At 39.4% G+C, this 25,229-nt stretch overlaps 1 protein-coding gene across 3 annotated transcripts; it reads right to left on the bottom strand.

Annotated features, from left to right (window-relative positions):
- Window positions 1-173: 173 nt before the first annotated feature.
- LOC105202848 (GTP-binding protein Rhes) lies at window positions 174-24,665 on the bottom strand. Of its 3 annotated transcripts, none has more exons than XM_011171537.3 (6): window positions 23,926-24,661; window positions 12,523-12,824; window positions 10,944-11,101; window positions 6,221-6,407; window positions 5,890-6,100; window positions 174-5,648 (listed from the first exon to the last, which is right to left on the bottom strand). In XM_011171537.3, exons 2-6 carry the CDS (start codon window positions 12,657-12,659, stop codon window positions 5,430-5,432), a joined length of 912 nt encoding a protein of 303 aa, XP_011169839.1. In that variant the 5' UTR covers window positions 12,660-12,824; window positions 23,926-24,661; the 3' UTR covers window positions 174-5,429. The 3 variants fall into 3 exon arrangements, with proteins under 3 accessions (XP_011169839.1, XP_025988743.1, XP_025988742.1); XM_026132958.2 differs by having other exon boundaries at window positions 24,324-24,440; XM_026132957.2 differs by lacking the exon at window positions 12,523-12,824 and having other exon boundaries at window positions 23,926-24,665.
- Window positions 24,666-25,229: the final 564 nt, after the last annotated feature.

Raw genomic sequence — 25,229 nt, 5'->3', positions numbered from 1 at the left:
GATGCATTTATGCATATTATTTACTTATGTGTTAACACCTTGCGGTCCGCAAATATAATTACTCTATTGCACCATCTGACTTAAATGAATTACAGTTACACGTAAAAAAAAATACATTCTCGCGCTTACTCAAGAAAAACGATTACTCAATTTTTAATTTTCTTTTTTTTAAGTTATTTTTATAAAATTATTTTTACTGTTTTTAAAGAATGTTTTCTTAAAATAGTAATCTTGAAAATATACTCATCATATTTACTTGAAACGAATATTTACGTAAAATAAACTTCTCCTTTCTGCGTGCATACGGAAAAATACGTACTGTGAATTAATTGAGTTATATAATTAATTGATAATGATTATTAATTGAATTAATTGAATTAATTATATACATAAGTAAATGTAGGATCATAAACGTGCATACGTTTAAACTCGTAGAGTAATCGTCCAAACGCTCTTACGAATGCATGTCGTAACATTCACGTCTCAATCAGTTCAATGACTTGATTAATCAGTCTTATTCCCACATAAATGTTACTTATTTTTAATATTTCAGAAGTTCACATATTCGCAAATTTATCATAAGTTTAACATAAGCGTTAAATTTATTCAAAATATATTTTGAATTTTAATAATCTAATACTTCAATCAAAAATATTAAAACAAAAATTTGATTTACTTATTATTCCTCGATGCGATTTTATATTCTTGGAAAGAATATAAATTCTATTTTTTATGTGATAATGAGTTATGAGAAGTTTTTCTAAAATTTGTGATGAATATATTTTAAGATAATTATCAAGAAAATGTACTTTTTTAAAGATAAACATTACTTACTAGAAGAAAAAAGGTAAATTGCGAGTAGTCGCTTTTTTTAGCAGCAGAATTGATTTTTTTCTGTATGTATAATACAACCTAAGCCGCAGAAGTTTTACCATAAACACATATTAAAATTAAAGTATTCCGTTTTATTTTTAGTATACTGGCAGACCGCAAAGTGTTAATATCTTGTATCTTAATGTAAATTTTAATTTTACAATTTATTTTATTTTTAACGAATATCTTAACAAACAGAAAAATATATGTAGGTACAAATATAAATATTTTAATTTATGCTTAGTTACATTAGTAATCTCGTTAGATAGAGAATTAATTATTTGTTTGTTAATAATTAATAATATGCTTATTACAATCACGAATAAGATTATAATATAATTTTTTTTTTACAGTTTTTCACTTTTTTCTATTTTTAGAAACGATTTGTAAAGCTAAGAAATTTTCACTTTACGTTTAAGCAACGTTTTCTAATATCAGGTTTTCTCTCTTCTGTAAGGCTTCTTAGAAAAACGACGCTGCAGGCGCGTAAACACCGTATAAAATTTTAAAACCAATATCGTCTTAACAACGTACGTTGCAAAGATGCAAATTATATGACGTATAGAGACCTCCAGTGTGTCGCACAGTGTGTCTGGAATGCTCCTAGTTCTCGGCAGAGTTTAATTAAACATTCCACGATAGTAGAATGCACGCGTAGTGCATTTATGCTTTTCTACTAAACCGAAACCGCTGTCAACGCGTGTGGTAACGGCCCTTTTTTTTCGAACATCCTGCGGACTGTAAATCTTTTTCTGGAAGCATAAATTTTAGATTGCATAAGTTGCCGGAATAGCCATCTTAAATCTTTCACTGAAAGTCTCTTGGGGGAAATTTTTATATGATACATGTTGTCAGTGAAATTAATATTTATGTAGCTTGTGTGTCTATTTATCCTGCTCAAGCATTAGATTAGATAAAACGAAAACAAATTGTGATCTAAATAAGACAAGATGAGAAATTAAAGTAAGATAAAACAAATATAAGTAAATTAAATTAAATTATGCACATGTATACATTTTATATCAATGTGGACTTTACTGGAGAGTTTAATTTACTTTGCCAAAAGCTTGTTTTTCTTATTATATTAATAAAATATCAAGCTGGCATTGGTAATACACAATAAACGAGCATAAAAATAAAATCTTGAATTTGAAATAAAGTTTTATTTATTTAAACGTTTATTAGCTTAAATTAATCTCAAAAGGTTTTATTGCTAAATTCAATAACTAAACTCTCGAACATTTGGTTGCACAGAGCTTTCAGTGATAGCAAAAAGTAATAAAAGTCTAATAAAAAGGCTAGGTGATAGGACAGGAAACAATTAAAACTTACAACTCAATTAGGTCGAAATATGCATACATCAATACAACAGAGCCAGCTCACAAGTTAAGAGTGACATAAAAAAGTAAAACAATACAAAATGAATAAATTAAAATCCGATTTGCTTAATTACGCATGCAATTGCGTTACAATTGCATCACAAGAATCATATCGCAATTTATAAATGCATATATTATCACAAAATGGCTATTTTTCAAAGTTTAATTATTTTGGATAAAACTAAAATATTAATATTACAAATTTATAATAAATAATTATATGCTGAGCAAAATAAAGTTATTAAATCTTTTATCAAGCTAAAAGAAGATCCTAGTGTACTTTGATGTCGTATTTTTATACTCGAGTTATCTGGAGTATACCTATTTCTGTGCGTCGTCGCTTTCAATCGAACAACGAAAACTCATTCACGTCTCTTTGTTTCAGTTTTATTGAACTGAAACTTGTATTAGCTTTCAGGTAACAGAGAGGGTTTCTAGGGCTTTTAATATCATTGAATAACACGTATTGATTCTTTCTTATTGGAAAAAAAAGCGGGAGAATACAACGAGAAACGCAAAAGGTCAATGTTAATTACGAAAATTGTATTTCCCATTATTCGAGTATCAATTATGTCGATTAAATATCGCGTCAATTAAACATCAATTAAATGTCAATTGAACGTCAAATGAACATTAATTAAATATCTACTGTTTTATACGAGCTTTATTGTTTGGCTTGTAATCACGATCGAAAGTGCTTTCGTTGAAATTACTTCAGTACGCAGCGTTATTATCCATCGAAAAATCTGATGGGCGCCCGCGCAGACCCGTATCGTATTCATCTCATTCTAGCGACTATTTCTAACCGCATCGAAGAGCGCGCGATTAATATCTGAGAAAATTCGACTAACGAGTTATCGATCAAACCAATAAGATAGAGTACTTTGCCGGAGGTGATAATCGACAAATCGTAGCTCGCGGTGCTAATGATGGAAATCTGGTTTAAGTCAATTTCCCGCTCGGGGCGATCAGAGAAAGCGATTTCTCATCACTTAATTCGCGGATCAAAAGTACTAACGCCGGCGCGGCGGTGCAAAAATATTTTAACGTTTGCTTTACTTCGGGAAATGGGTGTAAAAAGTACTAAGAAAATCGTGGCAAGGTCGTGGAGAAAATGTCATTTATTCGATACAAAATGCGAACACGATTGTGCATGTCGCGACTAACCGTTTCTTCTTTTTCTTTTTTTTTTTTTAATTTTATTTTGTTGCTTATCTTTACCACTTGCAGCGCGATGTAACTCCACCGAACGAAGCCTCGCGCTTGTTTTTCGGTGTTGACTTACGAGCTGCCTAATTGGTCAAATCGATTTTATACCTTAGATAGTAACTATAGCCGAGTCTATGGGAAGAGAAAGAATGCTTATTCACATTTCACACGAGCGCGCACACACAGAGATCTACGTGCCTATAATATTTTATCGTTCGACAGTTTTATCGGATGAGCCGTATGTAGGAAAAGTATATCTCTGTAAACCGAAACGGATAAATTTCACAAAATTTCAACAAGATCCCGTTCGTTGACTAACCTCCGCTTATGTCGGATAAATATACTTACCCGTTTTCCCCACCACGTAATTTCATAGAGGAAAAGCTAAAACTGCGTAGAAGATTTACAAATAAATTCTTTGTTGTTGCAACACCGGGCACGGAGCTTTTTAAAAGAGAGAGAGAGAGAGAGAGAGAGAGAGAAAGATTTAAATCTGTATACATATTTTTTAACTTGATTGCGTTTAAATCGTATGCACGCGCAGCTTGACGATACAACAATTTTACACGCGCTCGCCCGATGCATTTCAACAAGTTCGAGATGTGTGGAAAAGGAAGCCGATACACGGAAATATCGATTGATTTCGTACGCATGTGGTATGTAAACGCGAGTCGCGTCGTTAACAATGCGGTCTTGTTGGTCGTTGCGCGCGGCGAAAACGGCAAACCGAGCGCGAACTAGACGCGAGATGTGCCGTGAAAGTAATAAGATTAATTTGAGAGAACTATTTATCCTTAATTAACGAAATGATATTCGTGTACGCGCGAAAGATTCAGCAGAAGAAAGACGCGCGCTACTACGATCAAATATTCGTTTCTCGAATCAAGTACTATTAATGGAATTACAAAGCTGTAGATAGATCTCACGCGGAAATATAAACGTCGCTCCTTCGCGTGTCCGGAGCTCGAGTAAGGCGACGATGGGCGCAGTTAACTAATCCCGGAGAAAGCTTTCTCACTACGTTTCGCAATCTCTCTCATTACTGATACAACGTTGACACTTCTCGACTTCTCACTCACGATCGCGCAAATTGACCTATTCTTCGCGAAGATTCTTTTGTTGAGAATAATTTCGATAAAAAGTTCTACCCGATAAGAGGAATACGCGCGTTCTCTTTCGTGCGATTCGATCATCTCGCTGCTACCGGAGAACCCTCCGATCGAATGTCAAACGATGTCGCTAGTCGAGGTATCGATTTCCCGTTTACTGTTTGATCGACAACGATTAATTAACGGCTTACCTCCCTCTGTCTCTTTCTCTCGCTCGGTCTTAAGTTAATTATACGTGTTACCTTCGGGATATTACGCTAAAGCTATATTCCATTAATTAATTAAGGCGAGTAGCGTGGTCAGTTTAAATATGATTTCCCTTTGGCGATCTTCATTCGCGAGTACCCGCTTTGTCTTTGTATTCGCAGTGTGAGTCTGACAATCGTAAACCCAAAAGTTTCATTCGCACGTGATTCACATGGTGTACGTAAAGTTTGGATAAAGTTGGTTATTTCTTTTTCGTCTCGCTGAAAATGGTGTATATATATATATATAAAGAAAGTGATTATTTTATTAAAGATTTTCAATAATGATAATAAGTGCCAATTATAATAAATTAATGTCAACACAAAGATGGAATGTAATCGACCTATGACCGCGAGGAGTAGCAATTTATTTAAATTACGAAAGTGGCTACGTCTATCGAAAGCTGATCTCAGCGCTCAATAATAATTTCCCAAGTGAATTTTTGTAAATTATGAAATAAAATATCTCACGCAACGATCGTATTAAAGTTATAATAAAACGAAGATGCGAATGCGTTAGGATAAATAACAATACTCGTTTCCGAAGATCGCTCTCAAATCGCGTTATCATATTTCTAGAGATTTGTCCGCGTGTGTGAGAATCGTTTGCAATATCACTGTATCGAGCAGGCCTTCCTGGAGTCCGTTCTTCCGGTTCTAAGCGTGATCCTGGATCCTGGCGTATTGTTCTCGTTTCCGGCTGCGAGCGAACACGTCTTCGTCCGCATGATCATCAGGTCCGTCCTTATGCTGGGACGGCGCACATTTGGCGCCACGACGCCGCAAGCGTCGCTCAGTCGACGCTTTATACTGAGGGTGGCTTTGTGTCGCGGCTGGAAATAAAAGCGTCGTTTTTTTTTAGGCTTTTCAGCCCTCCCGATATCGCAAGAGGTAATCCTCGTTCAATCGATCGCGATGCGACACCAGGCGAACAACATCGCGTCGTTCCACTCTTTGTCAGTTCTAATCGGATTTTCCGCGAACGGATTTCAATTACAGAAACGGTTGATTAATTTCGAGGAAGTTATACTTCAACGAGTCGCTTCACGCCGTATTGAGCATTATTATACGTACCTGCGACGGCGGGAACATGGTCGGCGAGCCAAAGGTGAGCGGTACTTTTCTATGATGATTCGGAGCCATCTCCAGAGGTAGACCGGCCACTACGAATAACTGATAAAAAAGTTCGTCCATGTGATAGTTCCGCTTCGCGGAAGCCTCCACGAAGATACAGCACTCGTCCTGACTCACGCAATATTGCTCGGCCTCCTCCACCGTGACCGTTCTGTGAACGAGGGTGGAAAACTTGTTAGAAAAATAATTATATAACTCGAAGCTATACAACGAAACGAGATGATTCGGGCGTTCTACATTTAAGGGATCGAAAAGATCGAAAAAAACGTACTTAACATCTTTATCACATTTGTTTCCCACGATGACCATAGGGACTTTCAAACTGTAGTGAGGCCGTCTGCTCTTCGTGGCACTTTGAGTTGCGCTCACTTTGGTCTCGAGAATTGCCTCTCTCAGCCTGATAGCTTCCTCGAAGGACTCCCGACAATCCATGCTGAACACCACGACGAAGAGGTCCCCTGTGAAATCGATTATCGTATCGAAATTGACGGGGTCCCGTGAGTTCGAGTGCGCGGGGCGAGAATTTATTTTCAAAATACGCTGAACCGTTGAATAGTAACGTGGTACCGGGAATGAATATATACGAGCCGAGCGAATTATACGTTTTCTCGGGCGCAAGTTTACGTTATTGGTTTTTTCTGTGACACGTGCGCCAACACGATTTTAAATTTTCGACTCCTTTCTCTCTCTTTCTCGCACGCCCCTTTCGAGTCGCCATTATGCGACATCGGTTGCAATTATTCCTAACCGGACGGAAGTCGCTACACGTCATTGCATACGGGCTAATTATAACGGTCACGCGAGTCACATACGCGACACGCGTGTCTGCTACGGATTATGAATATTTATCCTGACGGATTTATTTCCATGAGGAGAGGCGCGGCTAGTGTATTTATAAATCTACCCTGACTACGATAGTGTCGGCAATTCCGGGTCTCGTGTCTATGAGAGCGCGCTGTTACCGCTTGTTTCCGACAAAAACGCGCCGCGAACAAAAGGGCGAGTAGGATCAACTGGCTGTTCTCGTGGACGGGCAAAAAGCTCATCCAATGGGAGACTCGACGAGTCGAGCGTATAGAACATAAGCTCGGTAATAACGTCGCTTTGCCAACACACACACCGCTCCACTTGGTTTTATTATCGCGTATCCTCCGCTAAAAGATGCCGTTAAGTGTCGCATGTAATAATAACAACGTTGTCGTTAACTGTGCTTTAATGATAGAAGTGGATAGAGAGGGTCTGAAAGAACCTCGGCATTCTCGTTTTGCCGTCAGGAATTTATCATTATTAACATATATTATTATTACAAATTTAGTAATTATAATTACTAATTAATAATGTAGAATAATTATTACACATTATTATATGTCATTAATCATTTCGTTACTTTTATTTTTCTTATTAATTTTACGAAGCGCGCGGCGGAATAGTTTAATGTATATATTAATTGCGTACGTATCTCTCACTAATTATCGATCGAGTGACATACAAAGGTATGTCAGTCTTTTATTTTTTTGTCGAGATATATCTTAAATACCTAATTGAGTCACGAAATGCAGTTGGCACAAAATTACACGTGTAGAAATTTAATTGAATTGCACGAGATATCCTTGAGATACGTTCGATCGTAACAAAATTTATTTTGTTTTCACAAAAACAATTTTAAACGACGATCCGTATAATTTTCATTTAGCCTGGTTTCGTCCGCCTTATCGTGTGTGCTCGACAACTTTTTAGGAGAGATTCGATCTCTATATTTCTAAAATCTTGTATCGCCTCGTGGCTACTACATGAAGGGAAACTACATCTCGCTCCTGCGAAACACGCCAGGCAGGCCTGATATTGTCCTCGCTGCGAGATGAAAATATATGTCAGCCATTATGCCGCAAAGTTCGTGTCTTTGGTGTCGAAAGGAATTCCCTCTTCTCGCAACAGCCGGAGCCTCGTCTGGAGGCTCATTGTCTTCGAATCGGGGTCATATTGCGTTCCTCCGTATTCAAGCGCGCATTCGACGACGGATTCGCATCACGCGGAAATCTTTTTCTCGCTCTCGATGCATAAATCGATCTTAAAGTGAGCGATCGCGTTTGCGAAAAAACGACGACGTTTTGCAACTGGTTATTTGCACTACATTTACAAATAGCAGAAGAATCTGCAATTGCAATCGGAGAAAAAGAAATTCAACATTTATTCAATTACATTTATCGGAGAAAAGATTTCTAACGTGAGTTACCGATACCGATAGTCATCAGATGAAGCGCTCGCCATTGCACGTGTATCTATTTGCGAAATGTTTTCGGCAATCGGCCGATATGTGAATTATTAAGAGATCTCAGTGGGGAGCCGAGAAAAATGCGAATGGGGGAAACGAGGAGTCGTGACTCGTTTTGTCGAATGCGCGGAATTTCCGACGGCACGGCGTCGGACGGAATACAAAACTGAACACGCCGCGATGAAATTCCCATCGACGGTGGCTCTCTTGATTTCCCGCACACGCGAATGGCAATTTAAAAATTCTTCGGATTTACGTGTCTAATTTTATCGCGCACTCCTACGTGAGGTCAACTTTACTGGCAACATGCGACGATACATCGCCCGTTTCCAGGCGCATGTAGTGCAATAACTGGGAGGCGAGTATCGGCTCTGTCCGATGCAATTTGTGCAACTCCGCTTAAAACAGCAGATCGGGCTATCTAAATCCCGGGAGCAAACTGCTGCTGCCAAAACTTTCGGATCGCGTAAATTTCAAGAAGTTTTATCAAACGTTTTTTTTCATATGATTATAAAATTATGAAAGGTCTTTTCTGATCTAAAATATTTTTATTACGTTTTCAGAATAAAATTATTGTGAAAATCTCATACGAATATACGACTGGCGATATAATAAAATCAAATTAAATAACTTTTAATCTATTGACGCTTATCAAATTTTTAAATGCAGAATTAGCCCCCTCCGACTTATTAAAAAAAAATGTATTTAAATTGTCGCAGTTTACCGCAGTTTACGCTAATAATCTTTTTATTAAATAATTAGAAAGATAATCCTGATAGGCACGTACCTAAAGACCGAGCCTCTTCAATGTAAAAAATTAAAAAGATATAAAAAATGAAAAAAAAATATATTAAATTTATTAAATAATGGAAATCGCTCTTTGTAGCGTGAATCGCTGAATGCAGAGAGATTACTAACGTTGATTAGTATTTTACAGCAATTTTACAGCACACGTTGGGATCACTTTTTACATATGGAGAATATATTGAGTCGGAAGGGACTGTGTGTGTGTGCGCGTGTGTAGAATTTTTTTTATCCCAGGCGAGTGTGTCAAGCTGTGTAGTAATTTGCAATTGTCTTGCCAGATAGTGTCGTTTTGGGAATTGCATACTATATGCATAGATCATAACTTAGATTATATTCCGTACGCTGTGCCGGTTGACATTTGTATGTATATATGTCCGAGCATAAATATGTATTTTCACTTGAGAGGGCCTGCCCTCCATCTTGACAAGCGCGATACCGATGCAATTGTCGCGCATCCGACAGTATGATACGATATCGGGTTATCGGGTACAGGTGGCAACGCGACTTGACGAGAGACAAGGGAGATCTACATGCAAAATCAGCGAAGCGCAAATGGTCTCGTGTGCTCCGCAGGGGCAAGGCTATCGAGTGGTGAAGAAAAGGGAAAGTAGACGAAATTGAGTTATCGAGCGGACGCGTACCTTCTCATACAGTCCCTCACGTTTTCACAAACACAACGTTCTTTCTCGACCACTTATCACCATCTCATCTCGTCTCTCTTCCTCGCCTCTCGACTCGTTGAATCCTATTTTATCCCATTTTCACTTAACACATTGAATATTGTGACGGAGATTGACTATAATACTGTCTCTCTAATATACTGGTGAAATGCAATCAATCGTAGAGATTGCATGTATCGTAGACAGCCCCAATTAGACGAAATGATATTGAAGAGCGTATTACCAATCAGCCTATAAATACTGTATTATTATCGAAATGAGAAAAATAAGGAAATAGTCGCCGAAGAATAAAAATAGTTGTGATTTGTCAGATATGCTAATTTCGATTATCTCCAGTTTTTTAATAAACTACTTTTAAAAACAGTATCATGAAAAAAGACTTGAAATAAATTATTAAAGTAGCTGCTACTTTTGTATTTGTAGAATCGATTTTGACCTTAAACTTTTAATGTGACAGAAATTGGATTTATAACTGTAACGTTGAACGCGTAATTTTCGCTTAGACTTTTGTGAAATTAATTGAAACCACATGATACCCGTGTAATTTCGTATTTGAACGTCGCTTGAAATTCCGGTAACAGTCAACATTCACCCCAGGCGATCTACCTCGAACTTTTCCCGCGAGCAGGATGTAGCGAACTATCGTTGTTGAGGCTATGAGATTTCACCGAAAGTCCTGAAACTTGCGAAACGCGAATCCGACAACAGAAATGTTCGGTACAGTTTCCCCCGTATAACATCGGTATATGGTTAGGTATTCTTTCACCGCGAACAAAAGTTTCTTGGGCTGTCGAGCGAGAATATTAAGATAAAAGTACGATGCTAATCTGTAGATGAGAGCGTCGTCGTCTCGTATATACCTACCGCGTTCTCTCGAACACTTAAAGATTTACGAAACTATATTTACGGCGAAAAAGAGCGTCTGGTTCTTTATGACTTTTTTTTTCCACTTACCACAGTCTGGCGTGTTCTCATATAAAATGCATCGCGGTGCATTTGCAACACGTCACTCGCTAACGTGCGATTTTTTATATGCCCATACAAGAGTCAAATACCCATTAATTCTCCTCGGACCAATTTTCGCTGCGATAAAAGCGGGAGATGTGAAGGCAAGAATTAGAATTTTATATTTAGCGGAAATGTGTACGAACACTTTGCGGCGCGGCGCCTTGAACGCGGTGTCTACTTGAAACGGAGCAGCGCATTTCTCCGGGGAGGTAAGCCGATGGACTTACCCGTCAGGAAAGACAATCGTCGCATCGCCGGAAACGGATGGTTTCCGCTTGTATCTAGAAGATCAAGTTGATGAACCTCGCCTCTGATCCTGTAGAGCTTCCTGTGAAAATCTTCTATCGTGGGCGTGTAGCTTTCCTCAAATTTGTTGAACAAAAATCTGAAACGCGAACAGATTTTTATTCACACGGGGAGAGAACGATTTTACTGTGGCATCAAAAATTTAAATACAGACCAGAAAATAATTTTATGTCGGGCCAACAAAATGATTATGTAGGACGCCCGAGCATGACGATGCTGCTGCAAACAATTTTCTAGCAATCAAGTTAAACATCCGATACAATTTTTTAAAATGGTTCAACATAATTATTTTCAGGTATTTTCTGTATTTTAGTAAAATTGTTCTTTCTATGTGGCTGATTTTAGTTTTTACAACTTTTTAAATTTCTCTTTTGTCCGTTAGTTTTCGAGTTTTAAATTTCAATTTCGTTTTAATTTAGGCATTTTTTTTTAACGATTAATAAAATGAAATTTGATAATTTTTATTTTTTCGTGGAAGACAGTTTTAAAAAAAAAGGTTTAAAGAGAATTGGGAGAAGCTCCGGAATTTAATTATGTAAACGTATTTGCCGAAACGGATACGGGCACGACGAACGGGAACGATAAACACGGGTGCTAATCGTAACCAAGTATTTGAAGAGAGTCATGTTTGTGAACGAGAGAATAAGCATCTGTCTCGATTTTTTTCAAATGAGCTCGTTAGTCGATTGCGATCTACGCGCATAAATTGGACGAAAAATATACTTAGCATGCAGGGATCGCGTAATTGCGGTCAATTTAGGATAATCGACGCAACTTCAAATTGGCTGCACCGCGAATTTTCGACATTTCGCAGAACCGCGGCATTAATTGACGCGCAATATCGGGGCAGCGGGACGGTGGATTTTATCATCTCCTTAATAACTCGCGGCCACTCCGATTTTATTCGACGCTGAGCAAAGAAATATGATTAGGTCACAATTTTGACAGATCGATCCAATTTGGAAGGATTACGCTTTGCTCCCGGGAACACGCGGCGGCCAGTTTTTCGATATCCTATCGCGCAGTGGCAGCGACCATACAACAATAGGAAACACAATAATGCGGCAGATGGTGGTGGGCCGGTACGATTGAAAGATTAATTGAATGACATTGTTTCGCTTACTATTAGTAATCGATCTGTGAAAGAGAGCACGACGGGCAGAATTTAGGAAACCGAACGGACGAAGCGTACGGAATATTAAAACACAGGGCGTACAGGGAAAGGTATTGGATTGATCGAGTTCTAATGGGAAACGTCGAGCCCAAATAAAAGTTAAAGAAATAAACAAACGGCACGAAAACCTTAGGAAAAAAACCTTTCTGTATCTTGACGTAATTAAATTTAGAAAATATAAAGACATAATGTACAGTATATCACATTTCTTTGCAAAGTTATGATGATGAAAAAGCATAGTAGAGATCGAGACGCAACGAAGGATAACGAACGATAATGGAAGAAAGAGCGCTTTAAAGCTGGTGATTGCCGATTGAGACGTTTACCGTGCTACAATGGCGGTCTTTCCAACGCGCGCACTGCCGAGCATAACGAGACGATAGCAGTTGCGCGGCAGCGGTTTGCAGGCGTCCTCCTGCGACGAGGTGGACGCGGGACTCGGGCTGACGGGCATAGCGAGCATTCCATCCTCCGGGCCCGAGGGACCCTGACCCTCCACCAGCTCGGGCTCCGCTTGCGCTCCCCGTCGACCGCGAGCGTTGAGCCGATGTTCGGCGGGCTCGTCGGTTGCACTTCCGCTTCTGCAGAGCCTCTGCACGCAGCACAGAAGTCGGCCGCACGCCTCCAGCTGCGGGATTACATGTCCGTGAATGCAACATTAGCACTTAATCCCATAGCACTTTTGCCACTCTCGGGACACATGTATCTCGAAGTTGTTTGTCAAAGTTTTCCGCATTCCCATTTAATTAGTCGAAATGAGATGGAATTTGTGGCACAATATCTCGTATTTTATGCGATTTATCGCTAGATAAAGCTAAATATTATCTCTTTGTATCCTAAATTTGTTTTCAAATTGTAGAAAGAATTATATAATAATTTGGAATAATACCGTTTTTGTAAAAACAATACGAATGTTAACTGACGCGATGCTAAGAAGAAATTTCAATTAGAAGGATCAGTGTCGTTTGCGTTTCTGATTTTCAATATAAATTTCGGGTCATTTACATTTCCTATAGAATTTCAGTGAGGTGCAGCTTCCGCGAGACTGCATCAGATTTCGGAAAACCTACCAATTTCCTCCTTAAACATAAACATTAGATTCGTAAATATAACAAAGCGTTTGGCTCATCCGACATATTTCGCGCAACAAAGAATATTTTCAGTATATTTTCGAGCTTGAAATTTCCAATAAATAAAAAAGATGTCTAAACATAAGATGACGTCGTATTTCCAAAGAAATCGCAAAGTGCAAGAAGAAGAATGAGATATTCGAGATCCAAGCATGAACGCATGGAACACGAATCCCGATTGGATTTTCTCGAATTGATTCGTGGCGGAAGACTTCGGCAAAAATACTTTTATTAAAGCGGCGAGGAAGAATAAAGAGAAGAGGCAAATGCACCAGACACATTTCAGTACGCGAGCACTCTTGAATATTTCCGTTGCCTTTTGTTCCGATATCAGAACATCCGGAAGTTGTTCGCGACAACAGTGGAAAACATTTTATTTTCCCGGGGATTAAGAGAATATGAAACGCGACGGTGGAACACACGGTGCACACTCCATCGGCATTAATATTTTTTCAATAGAATTTCCATAATTATACAATCCTCGATAAGTCCTCGTTGAATGCCGCGCGCTCGATATTCTCATATTTTATATTACATATTTTACGTAGTTTAACGAGAATGCTTGTCATATTGACAAAAAAGCTTAAAGGAGGCGTACTAGATAAATGCGAACCTCGCGCAGAGGATATAGGTATCATGGGAATTGGAGGGTTCAGGTTCCTCAAATATGTTCAGGAATATTTTAAGACAAATTTGAAACGCTTTGCACATTCTCGTGCACCCTTACTACGTCACACAGAAAAATATATGCAGGTCCCGCATTATAATTCATTTAATTGAAAAATATTTGCGTCTGCCTCATGTTTTTTTTTTGTTTTTATTTAAATGACAGTGTAATGATAAAACATAGAATAAGAGAACCAGGCTGCAAATGCTATAGCCTCGCAATCAACTTTTTCATTAAAAAGAGATTCCAAAAGACATTGTCAAATGCAGTGAATGCAATTTATGAAAACCATTATAAAGCCATGTCCTTATAAAGTAAAGAGAAAGATGAACAATATCTTTTCTGTACTTCCTTAAGTCGATACGTATTATGTAGAAGAAAAAAAATAAATTTTGCTAAAGCTCTTTTTTTTTTTAAATTTTAAATTGTTTATCTTAAGGATATACAGTCTCAAAGTATTAACAAAAATTTAAAATTTAAAATAGAGTTATTATTAAGTATCTTTGAGTAAAATTTGAACATAATCCGTTTACTGGTTTAAACGTTATTTAATTTTTTATTTGCTTCTGATTCTTATGTAAAATCGCATTTTGTAGCACTTATTTGCAAATTTAACGAAGAAGTAGCATTACGAATTGTAAATCAAGTTTTTTTATATATTAATGAAACTTTAATAAATATTCATGCAAAAGAGAGTTTACTTGGATTTACTTATTTGTTTAAAAGTTAAAAACTTTAAATTTAAAACTGCAGCAAAATAGGATTATTTTCGCTCCCATTATAAGCCACTGTAAACCAAATTTTTCATTGTTTTCTTCTTTCCAAGGTGCTTTAGGTTGTAAACTCGGAAATTCACGATCAAAATTTTGCATCAAGAAAAAAAAATAAGTCTAAGAAGCTCATAGTTTTTAAATTTTGATAACTTTTAGCTAGTATTATAGAGTCAAAAATATTATTTTCAATAGCAAATTCTTGGAGTCGTCGTACATAAATCAATATAAAGAAAAATGATGTATGATACGTCACTTTTACACTTAAGTTAGAATATAACGATTTTAATATACATCAGTGCACATTCGTGCAATCGAATTGGTTACAAATCTTTATACATTAATTTAAAAAATAACGGCGAATTTATTTCTATTGTAAGAAAATTTGCATCCCTTTTGAATACTGATAGGATCCTGTAACGTCAGTGTCAAGAAAGACTTTATTCACACTCAAGAAACACGAGTTTCATACACGATAAACGATAACATTCTTCTTCAGAAAGTTCACTCTCCAACTTGGATATTCGCAGTCACGATCTGGATGCAGAAACTGGTAGGATAATAGAATGCGTTATATCCTTACCATAACGTCGTGCATTTCTAACTCGGTCGCGCTGAATAGAGGACTAATGATTGCAACGAAGCAAGTTCTGAATACTGCTTAACACCGCTTTACGCACGATAGTTAGAGAAGACCTATTAGGAAAGACAGAAACGGTGTTACTTCATGAAAGATGGCAAAGCTACTTGAACCGTTTATTTTAACTCAAAAGGGGCGAAATCGGGTAAAGGGCATATTTACTGAAGACTGAAATTTTAATGCCGCTAAATTTGTAAACGCTATCTTTGTTTGTAAATGACTTTTCAGAAATAATATTCGGACTTTCGTTGACTGTAGCACCCCGTTGCGGAAGCACAGAAATTTATTGTTACACTGTCAAGTATTAATTGATTAATTTTCTCTTTTGAAAATTTGATACAAATGAAAAGAATTCAAAAAGAGGGACGCGGATTGTTAAACGAAAACCTTTGTGGACGCGTTTCGCTGAAAAATACATGAAGTAAAGTTGATGCTTGTCGTTGTTGCTTAGCAAATTTATCTCTGAACAAGGCAGCGTGCCGCTTCGCGAAGCCTCGGTTTCGAGACGATACGCAAGAGGTGAGGCTTTATAAATATTTAAATGGGACACCTGATGCCCGCGTGTCAAGGGTGTGGGCTGCAATTATTAAAGCCTCCATTAAAATACGTCGCATTTCTTTCTTTACTCTCTCTCTCTCTCTCTCTCTCTTCCTCTTTCCTTTGTCTTTCTGTCTTTTTTCAAGTACGTAGTAACTTGTTCTGAGCGAAATAGAACGTAAACTGTAGTTTATCTTTACAATGACTTCACGACGATAACTATACGAATAACTTCGATACACTTGTTGTCGTTTAGCAAATGGCAGTATAAATTGTACGATCGGTGGAACTTTGTTTTACCTTTCGTATACCTTTCGGACTTGTATTTGCAATATTTAGGCCATTAACGCGTCGTTCAACTCCTAAATTTTCGAGCAAGATCGCAATTACTGACCGCAATTGTTTCAGTGTCGAGGGCTATTGTTACCTCGATAATGGTTTATTTCTGTTCCACGCCAGGGAAATGGGGTTATGCTTTTTCATCGCCCTTTAACTGAAAACGCGCGGAAAGCAAAAGCAGAAGGGTTTCGCGTATGTATCGTCGGAGAACGTTTCTAACATTATGTTTTACTTCGGCGCACGTGTGACGAGAGAATGTTATCCGTCTCGCGATACGTCTCTGATATCGACATTTGCTGCTGTACTTTCATTCGCGTATCCTTTCCTCCCGCCGTGCAAATAGCTTTCAAAATAAAAGTCGAACGTGACCCTGTTACTATTTATAGGATTTATGAACGATTTCAGCAAAGTCGGTTAACTTTAATCTCGGAGATCTACTACATCTTTATTTTCTTCTAGAATTAGATCAAGTACATAAGAAACCAAGATTTATATTTTCTCTGACTATTTCTGCGCGAAATTCCAGAAAGAATTCAGTTTCCATTAAATTAGAATTTACCTTTCATTACCAACGAATTTTGGCCAGTTTCTTTTTTTAACAAACAAGCGTTACGTTTCGCTAAAGTGCGACAACTGTAAAAATGCGAATTAACGTGTGCTACGATTAGATGCTTAGTAATCGCGTGTATAACTGAGCTGAAGCAGCAATTTCGGATCGTGTTGATTTTCATTTTAATCCGTCGACCTCAGTCGAAAATAGTGATGATTCTCGAGGGAAGTAATAACGGTCTGCTTACGATCTCGCTATGAATACTGCAAATGGTAATAGGCAGACTGTGTGACGGCACTAGGGTAGAAGCCACGTTTGCGGGAACTATGTAAATGCAGATGTTAGAGCTCGTATCATTATCTCCGATCTACCGCTAATAATTGCTCCGATCGAAGGTATACAGATTAGAGCCGGTTTATCTGATCGGAGCGCATCACTCGCATATTCTAACGACATTGGAGAGATTCAGCCAAAAGACCTGCCGGCAAAGCCTGCAGATTTCTATTGCGACTTCTCTAGAATAGATTAAAAAATAAAGCTACACGCTCCGTTAGCTGTTTCACTATTTAACAATAATATTTAAAAAAAGACTAGTTTCTATCAATAAAATCCTATATCCTAAACAACACTTTACAGTTGCAAAGCCTATTGGCTTAATACGTTTTATGTTTGCCGTATGGTTTCGTTATCGCGACGTAGCACAACGTAGGAAAAATGAGCAACAAATATCTACACGCTGTGCGTGTGCTATTGATTTTACGATTGCGCGCTACGACAAAGCTCTCGTCGGCACGCGAAGGTTTAAGAAACATTGATCTCGTAACGCCAGCGACCCGTCGGGTTCTGATACAGCCGAGCAACAAAGTACATCGGTTGTGTCCGAACCATGCCAGCAACATCGGCAATCGGATTATCACGGCGCTACTCGCCCGTCCTCTCGGACGGGACACACGTTCGGCGGTGTCGAACAAAGTTCCGAGTGTATCGCGGAGCATTATCCTCTTAATGCTACATGTGCCTTAATCACACTAAGCGGATTCGGCCGTCAACGTTGACTAAATATCCGTTTAACGATTCGGTAAATAATTCAATATTATTTTTCGGCCGAGTTTACGTCCGAAGTAGGTAGATCTTTCGCGCGGCTCGGCCGAAGCTTAACGAGACTTACGATAATGTGCGCCATCATTACGTGTCACTCCGAAGCGATCGATTATGCCACACGACGTTTTTGTGTATCGCCGTAATGTAGGTAGGTATATAAGAACGAAATTCTGCTGTCCGCGCGTTGTGCGCCTACATTTGTTCTCACCTGCATTTATAAATTTTAAACGTTTGTGCCGTGCCATTTGCGTGTCGTACGTGCGTTTTATGCCGCGCCGATATATATTATTTAGCTACTATTGTATATGTTTTATTTCATAAACGATTAGAGCGGCGAACTGTTGCTGACAGCGCACCATGATATTTAATTTATTCATTAATTGCCGCCGCGTATTTCAGCCGTATGATATTTGCTAAGCGATTAAAAACTTCCGAGCACGGCGTGATCCCCCCCCCCCCTATAATCCTCGCCGCGGCAAGAACAATGATATTATATATGAACCTAGAATTATGCAAGTATATAATTACGGCATAAACGATTAGTACGCCCCATTTAATACCAGGCTGATACCCTTTGCCGCCAGCAGGTCGTTCGTTCTGATATCGCGCGAGCCGCGAGGCAAGACGGTTAAAGCCGTCGGTTAAAAGACTTTCCCCTCTAGGGAGGGAAACGTCGGTTTCTCTTTCCTAAAAATTTTATATCCAGTTTGAAATCTGGCAAGACTGCTGGAAAAACCGAAATATCCAGCGCAATATTTTCTACATGTTCTCTCGCGCAGCGCGTGCAATCTCCGTTATTATTATTTTATGTATACCATTTTTCGCGCGCGCATCCAATATCGCGAGGACGATGTCGGATACTGTCACAGAGATTTGTCTAAATGCATGATAATCAAGTAAAGACAAATGAATCCCCGGAGTTCTCAATTTGCCAATAAATTGCCCGTCGTAATTAGACGGCACGGATACGCTATTCCATCCGTTCCGAGTAGAAAAGTAATTCCGCCTCTCTCTCTCTCTCTCTCTCTCCATTTTTGTCTTTCCCCTCTTTCCCTCTGGCACTTTTGCTACTCGCGTCTCGCGTCGTTACTTAACTCGGGACTAACTACTCGCTAGCGTTTCTACCACTGAGTGCTTTTGCTTGCTCGCGCCGTAATCTGATTGGGCTCTCGCCGACTGTTATTTCATTTGCGAGTTCGAGCCACGACTACACGCTGTTGTCGCTCGGCATTGTTGCTATCGCTGTTTCTCACATATGTCTGAGCGTAAGTAACCATCTCTGATAGCAGTAAGGGCTGAGAGCGATTCACGAGTTTACGAGCGAGCGTCATATAGATAGACGCGCCAGACATCAACCGCGATGACTGAAGAATGCCTGTGTGCGGTTAACGTGCCGGAAGTAACTTTGTCAGCACCCGCGTATATAATGCGCATATACAGGATGTCCCGTGGATTACATATACGTACGAATACTTGAACGAGTTTAAAATTCGCCTTGTGTGAAAAGGAAAAAAAAATGTTTATAGACGCGTCAACAGCTTTTAAATTGAAATCTGGATCAGTCGCGGGATAAGAATATCATCGCATTATTCTTCGGCCAATTTTAAATGGAGGTTAATTACATTAGATATTTAAAGTAGAAAGAGATACTGGAATCGGTTTACGTCTGATTAAATTTTCATTAGAAAGTCTCCAGAAAGGGAGATCAAGGAAATGGTGGGCGAGAGCGGGAGCGAGGACACCCTGTATAGGGTCGTCGTTAAACGCGAATTTCCATCGCGACTATACTTCCTTATGCAAGCGGGAGATTTTGCGTGTAAACTCGGTATATCTGGCATAATATAACGGCGCGGAGTGAGGCGCGCAATTTTAGAGGAAACGACGTCTAAGCGACGCGAGTTTATTTCCAGCCAGCGCGGCGTCGCCCGAGTTAGCGAGCGCGAGCTTTTATCGCGGTGGGCTAATCGCCGAAAAGCTCGGCACCGAATTCCAACCGACGGTTTAGTCACGTCCCGGTAATTAAGAGCTTGATTGTCTCTATTGATCGACAATCGCGCGCGGCTAAACAACCGCACCCGTCGTCGCCACTCCGGACGAACGCTTTTCGCGCGTTTATTCATACGCTTTTATCACCCACTCGGACGTATTGTGTACACACGCGCGCGACAGATGGAACGCAAAAAGAGCACGATGATCCCCCACATCGGGCGTCGATGATTCGATAATCGACAGTATTTACTCAGGATTCTTGTTGTTTTTAATTGCCTAATATCGAAACGAATCACGACGGATTTCCGTTAAATGTGAAATTTTTTTTTTTTTTTATATAAAGTGTGCTGGAAATTTTGATATTGATTTTCGTGGCACGCCGACAACTGTAATTTGTAATCAATCTTTTCTCGTCCTCACGCGAAAATGTCGTGGCATCGACAGCTACCGAGTTACAAGCGCTTGAAAGCAAAGGACCTTCCTCACGGCCTAAGCTTTCGAAGAGAAATTGAATAACGAAACTTCATTGTCCATCTAAACTCAAGTCAAGTTTACTTCTTGAGAATTTTAATTCGAGGCACCAAGATATTCGATATTGAATATTAAGTAGCGAAGGAATTCTCCCCCAAGGAAATATCGCAAAAATTCGATAACCAATATACAATACAAAATAAACTACGCTAAATTAAGAATGAAGGCAGCGGAGCACACAAATATTTTTTTATTTGCCGTTGCATCATAGTATACGCTTGACGTTATTTTTTGCGACACGTGTAACAGGATAGCGATAACGTTCGACCGAGTGATTGTCATTTGAACCGAAAATTCGCGTATCGTAACGATCGTAACGATGCATCGGAGGCATGCACAAAAGCGCATCGCACAGAGACGCGCTGCTCGACGTACCGCGAGAAATTTGACGGCGCGGCCTAGTGGAAATTTGCGTCTTCTTTTTTTTTTATCGCAAATAGTTTTCTTCGCTCCGTCGGAAACTCTCTTCGCCAAACTAAAGCCGCACTTGGTCGCTTTTGTATCTCAATGGTATAATCGTAACGTTTCAAGTGACGTTGTGCAATCGTACGAATGCATTTACAAGCATTGCAAGATTATCTTCGCGCGTAGCCTACTTCCTGAAATAGCTAGAGTTTTCTCCACGACCTCTATCCCGCAAGTGCGATAAATTCGGTTATTGGGTCGAGAAGTCGAGCGGATTTCAAAAATAATATCCCTGCTTTCTCAGGACACTTTGTTGCGGCCAAATGTGTTTTAACAGAAAATAATCGATATTGCACTTAAGAAAGCAAATCGATAAGTAAAAGTGCATCTGCGTTTGCCGTCATATGCATCGTACGTCATTTGCATCGGCAATCAGCTAATGCTTCTCGAATGAATTTTCCGAATAACTTCTATTTATTATTTTTTGCTCTTGAATTGATGGTATTATATTTACATTTTAATTGGAGGACAAAAAAAACAAAGATTTTATTTTTCTCTCTTAAAAAAAATTACGTATATTTTTTTATTTTTTTGTTATAGTAATAACATATCGCTATTTTAATTGTGTAATTAAATTTTACTAACGGTATACAACGCAGCACTGTAATTAACGCATGCGTGTTCCATTACCTTCCTCTCTATTTTAATTAACACATTAATATATTAAAAAATTGTTTAACGATCGAGTTTGATTTCCAATAGATCTAATTTAATAATGTATCGCGAGATAGCTTTCGATCAGTTCCGGCCATCGGTACCTCGACTTTAAACCCGGATATTGTGATTTCAATATTTATAGCGTACAATTATATTCAACAAAGAAGTTACGTGTTTGCGTGGCGAAGTTCACCAGTTGCAGCGCGGTTACGTCTGTTGACGGTGCAACAAGTCGGGTTAACAGCTGTTTCGGGCGCATATAGTTATGTGCACGACGACGCCTGGTGCCATGGCACTTCGATTTGGCCCAAGTCCAGGCCGAGTTTACGAGGCTTTAAGTGAACTTGGGCGTCACGTCTGTCGAGTAGCAGGCCGCAATATCAACCGCTATAACTAATATGGCGACCGAAGTATTTTGCACCCACGTTCAAGTTTCGAAGAATGCAATTCCGTCACGTGATCGTATTTAATTCGGTTAAACGTGAGATTGCACCCTCTCTCATATTTCTAATGAATTCGTAAATAAGAAAATGATTACTTCTCGCAGTAATTGTCTCTCGTAACTGGACAACTCTGCGATTATGAGTTGTACCTTATCGGAAGTGTTTTTAGCTTACGTATAAAATTCCGTTCGCAAACTGACCTAATATGTATCGATTATCGAAAAGTACCGGCATAAGCTTCGGCTTTACGGCTCCTTTCGGCCTTGCGATATTTCGAATCTGCGCTAAAATGTCACGTTTTTCATATACGAGCACGTGTCCTAATGGCTTATTACGAGGCGTACGATGCGACCTACGGCTCGCGGAATCAATAAAGTCCGTGCTACACACGGGCATAATTATTAACTCTTTCAAAGCCGCGCGGTTTTGTTGTAAAGAGAAAAAAACTGTCGCGCAGTAGCTGGCTACACACGCGTGTCGATTTTGCGCTATTTGTGGAAAACGTGTATAACGTGCGTACATATGGAGTTTTAAGGGATTATCTCGACCATTTAACGGAAAATCTACGATCGACCGCGAAGTGGATGCCCCCTTTTTTTCTTTTTCCGTGTGGTTAAATCGGTTTTACAGCGAGATGTAAAATTTCAAAAAAACGGCCAACTTTTCAAGCCGACGTTTACTGAGAAATATCAATTAGCTCGCTTTCGTATTGCTCTTTGCAGAAACTGTATTTGTCATGCCGCGCACGTAACTTCATCGTTCTTCAATCCTATGTTTTTCTTTTAATTCTATTGTACAAAAAGCTACTCTAAATAAAACAAGGAATTTACGTTTTATTGCAGAATAAATACATGAGAGCTTAATGTCGCCGTAAATCGCGGATATACATCTTCTTTTTTAAAGGAACAATGCAGCACATCGTCCAATAATTTCACATATTTATTTGAAGAAAATGGACAAAATTCTAGGAAGAGATTAATGCAATCCAATTCGTTATATCATATGTCAAATGTGAGAGAGAAAAGGATATAGGATAAATCTATACAATCAGCAATAAATATTCCGGAATAAAATACTCTTTTGTAATAAAAGAGATTTATTTAACGTAAATACCTCTTTTAAAATGTCATTGTTTTTGCAAAACGTTAACTGTTTCGAAAACGATAATATTCGGTGTAATTAATGGCCAGTGCTGCAGCATTTCAAAGAATTTATTTCCTTGCCACTTACAAGGTTTTTGCAGTTTCAACAATGAGACGCTTGAAAAGTTCCTTTTTTCGGCGCAATGAGGTTAAGACGTCATATAAAGAGCCGAAAGCACGGGAGGAGTTTGAAAGGATTGCCAGACGGACTGACAGGACATTGAGCAAATAGGAGATCAAATCACGAACTGAGGGCTTTTCCTTCAAGACATCTCTCATCGCCAATATATCACCGGACGGATATATGATATTAGAGCGAACGGTTAAAGCGGAACATTTTAACACGCTTATGAGCACGCTCAATCACAGTCGCCAACAATTATGATATATTATATTTGCATTGGACAAATTGATTTTCGTCTATGTTTTGTTTTTTATTCCCTCCAAAAGGGATTTACTTTCTCTTAAACGTTATCACGCGGAATAAATATTATTTCGATTACCGTACAAAAAGAGAGAAATAGGAAAAGCAAATTATTTTTATTTTCATATAAAAAAAAATAATTTCAGCGTTATTAAAGAAAATGTCCGATAAGTAATTCGCGCCGAGCGTAAACATTAAAGTTGAATCGCTTTCGTGGACACCGACTGATTTTTAAAAGACTTTCGTTAGTGCAAGAGCGAGATGGTTCTACATTACGGCATAACACGATACGACCGAGGAGCATAGATTTCGACATTATCTTATCACAAATGTCCGCTGCTTACCTCAGGAACGTGGACAAAGCGTTGCCGGAGGAAAAGCTGGGAAACGAGGTCCGAGACATGCACCGTCCTGTACGTTAAGGACCCGTACAGGTCCTCGATTCCTTCTTTCGATCTCGTGCCCACGCTCTGGCACTTATCACGACGCACTCTCCCTTTCTCTCGCCCAGATTTCTCTCCCTCTCGCTTTCTCTATCCTCAGCTGCAGCGACAAGTGGCAGTTTTAACTGTCAAGCTTGACTATCGATGTAGCAGCTCTTTCTCCCGACAGCTTTGCGTCACGATGGCTTTACGAGCGCGATTTACTCGAACGTGACCCGGACGCGGCTGCCGATATGTCGCGGGCTCATTGATCTCGCGAGACAACCGGGGGGCACGCGACGATGTGCACGAGGACGTACCCGGAGGAGGAGGAGGAGGAGATCCCGAGCGAGGAGCGAAGCGACGCCGGTGCGAAACGCTGACTGAACCACTGGCGAGGCAATGGGGGTTGCTCCGTACCGTGTGCTCCGTTTCCCCCTGCTGCTCTCACCCTCTCTCGATCGGCCCTCTCATTCTCTCACTCATCTTCTCTCTCCTCCTCCCCCTCCGAGCATCCCTCCTCCTTCTCTCGCTGTTTCTCTCTCCCGAACGTGCGCGCGTTCTCTCGTTCCTCTCTCCTCGTCGTGCGCCCCCGCGGCGCGTACAACCCTACGCTACGCCGTCGTCCTCGTCTGGTTGTAATAGCGTACACACGCAACACACAGGGAAGCACCATCAGCACTGCGCGATCCTATACGATCCTGCGCCCTAAACTCTCTCGTACGAATATATCGCAGGAGAGGTCCGTTCCCTCTTCTTCCCTCTCTCGCACGCGAAAGTCAAGTCGGCGAGAGATTCGGGCTCCCCTTGTGTATACTGTACAGCGATGGGGATTCTTAATCGACATGATTTCGCATACCGTTGTTCTTACGCCGAAATGACAAATACGGAATCTCACGGCTCGCCCAAGTTTCAAGAGTTTGCGTAGGATCAAAGTTCTTGAGATGGAAGTTCTTAAACAAAAAACGAAGACTTTTTCGTTTCCGCGCGATGATTCCCTTCGAGTCCAATAATTTTCAAATGCTTGAACTGCTTTAACGCTACTGAGTTTATGATTAGTCTCGAACAATTTTAATACGAGTGATTCTATAAAGGAAAAAAAAAACTTGACGCAGAAATTAATATTTTTATATAACTATTACATTTTTACACGTGTTAAAAATTTAACGATTTTCGCCATATTGGCACATCAGCTTTAAATGCGATGGAAATAAAATACTGCCTTT

Source organism: Solenopsis invicta, chromosome 16 (assembly GCF_016802725.1).
Source record: "Solenopsis invicta isolate M01_SB chromosome 16, UNIL_Sinv_3.0, whole genome shotgun sequence".
Classification (NCBI taxonomy): Eukaryota; Metazoa; Arthropoda; class Insecta; order Hymenoptera; family Formicidae; genus Solenopsis; species Solenopsis invicta.
The sequence above is the reverse complement of the archived record's forward strand: the minus strand, read 5'-3'. Positions and strand labels throughout refer to the sequence as shown.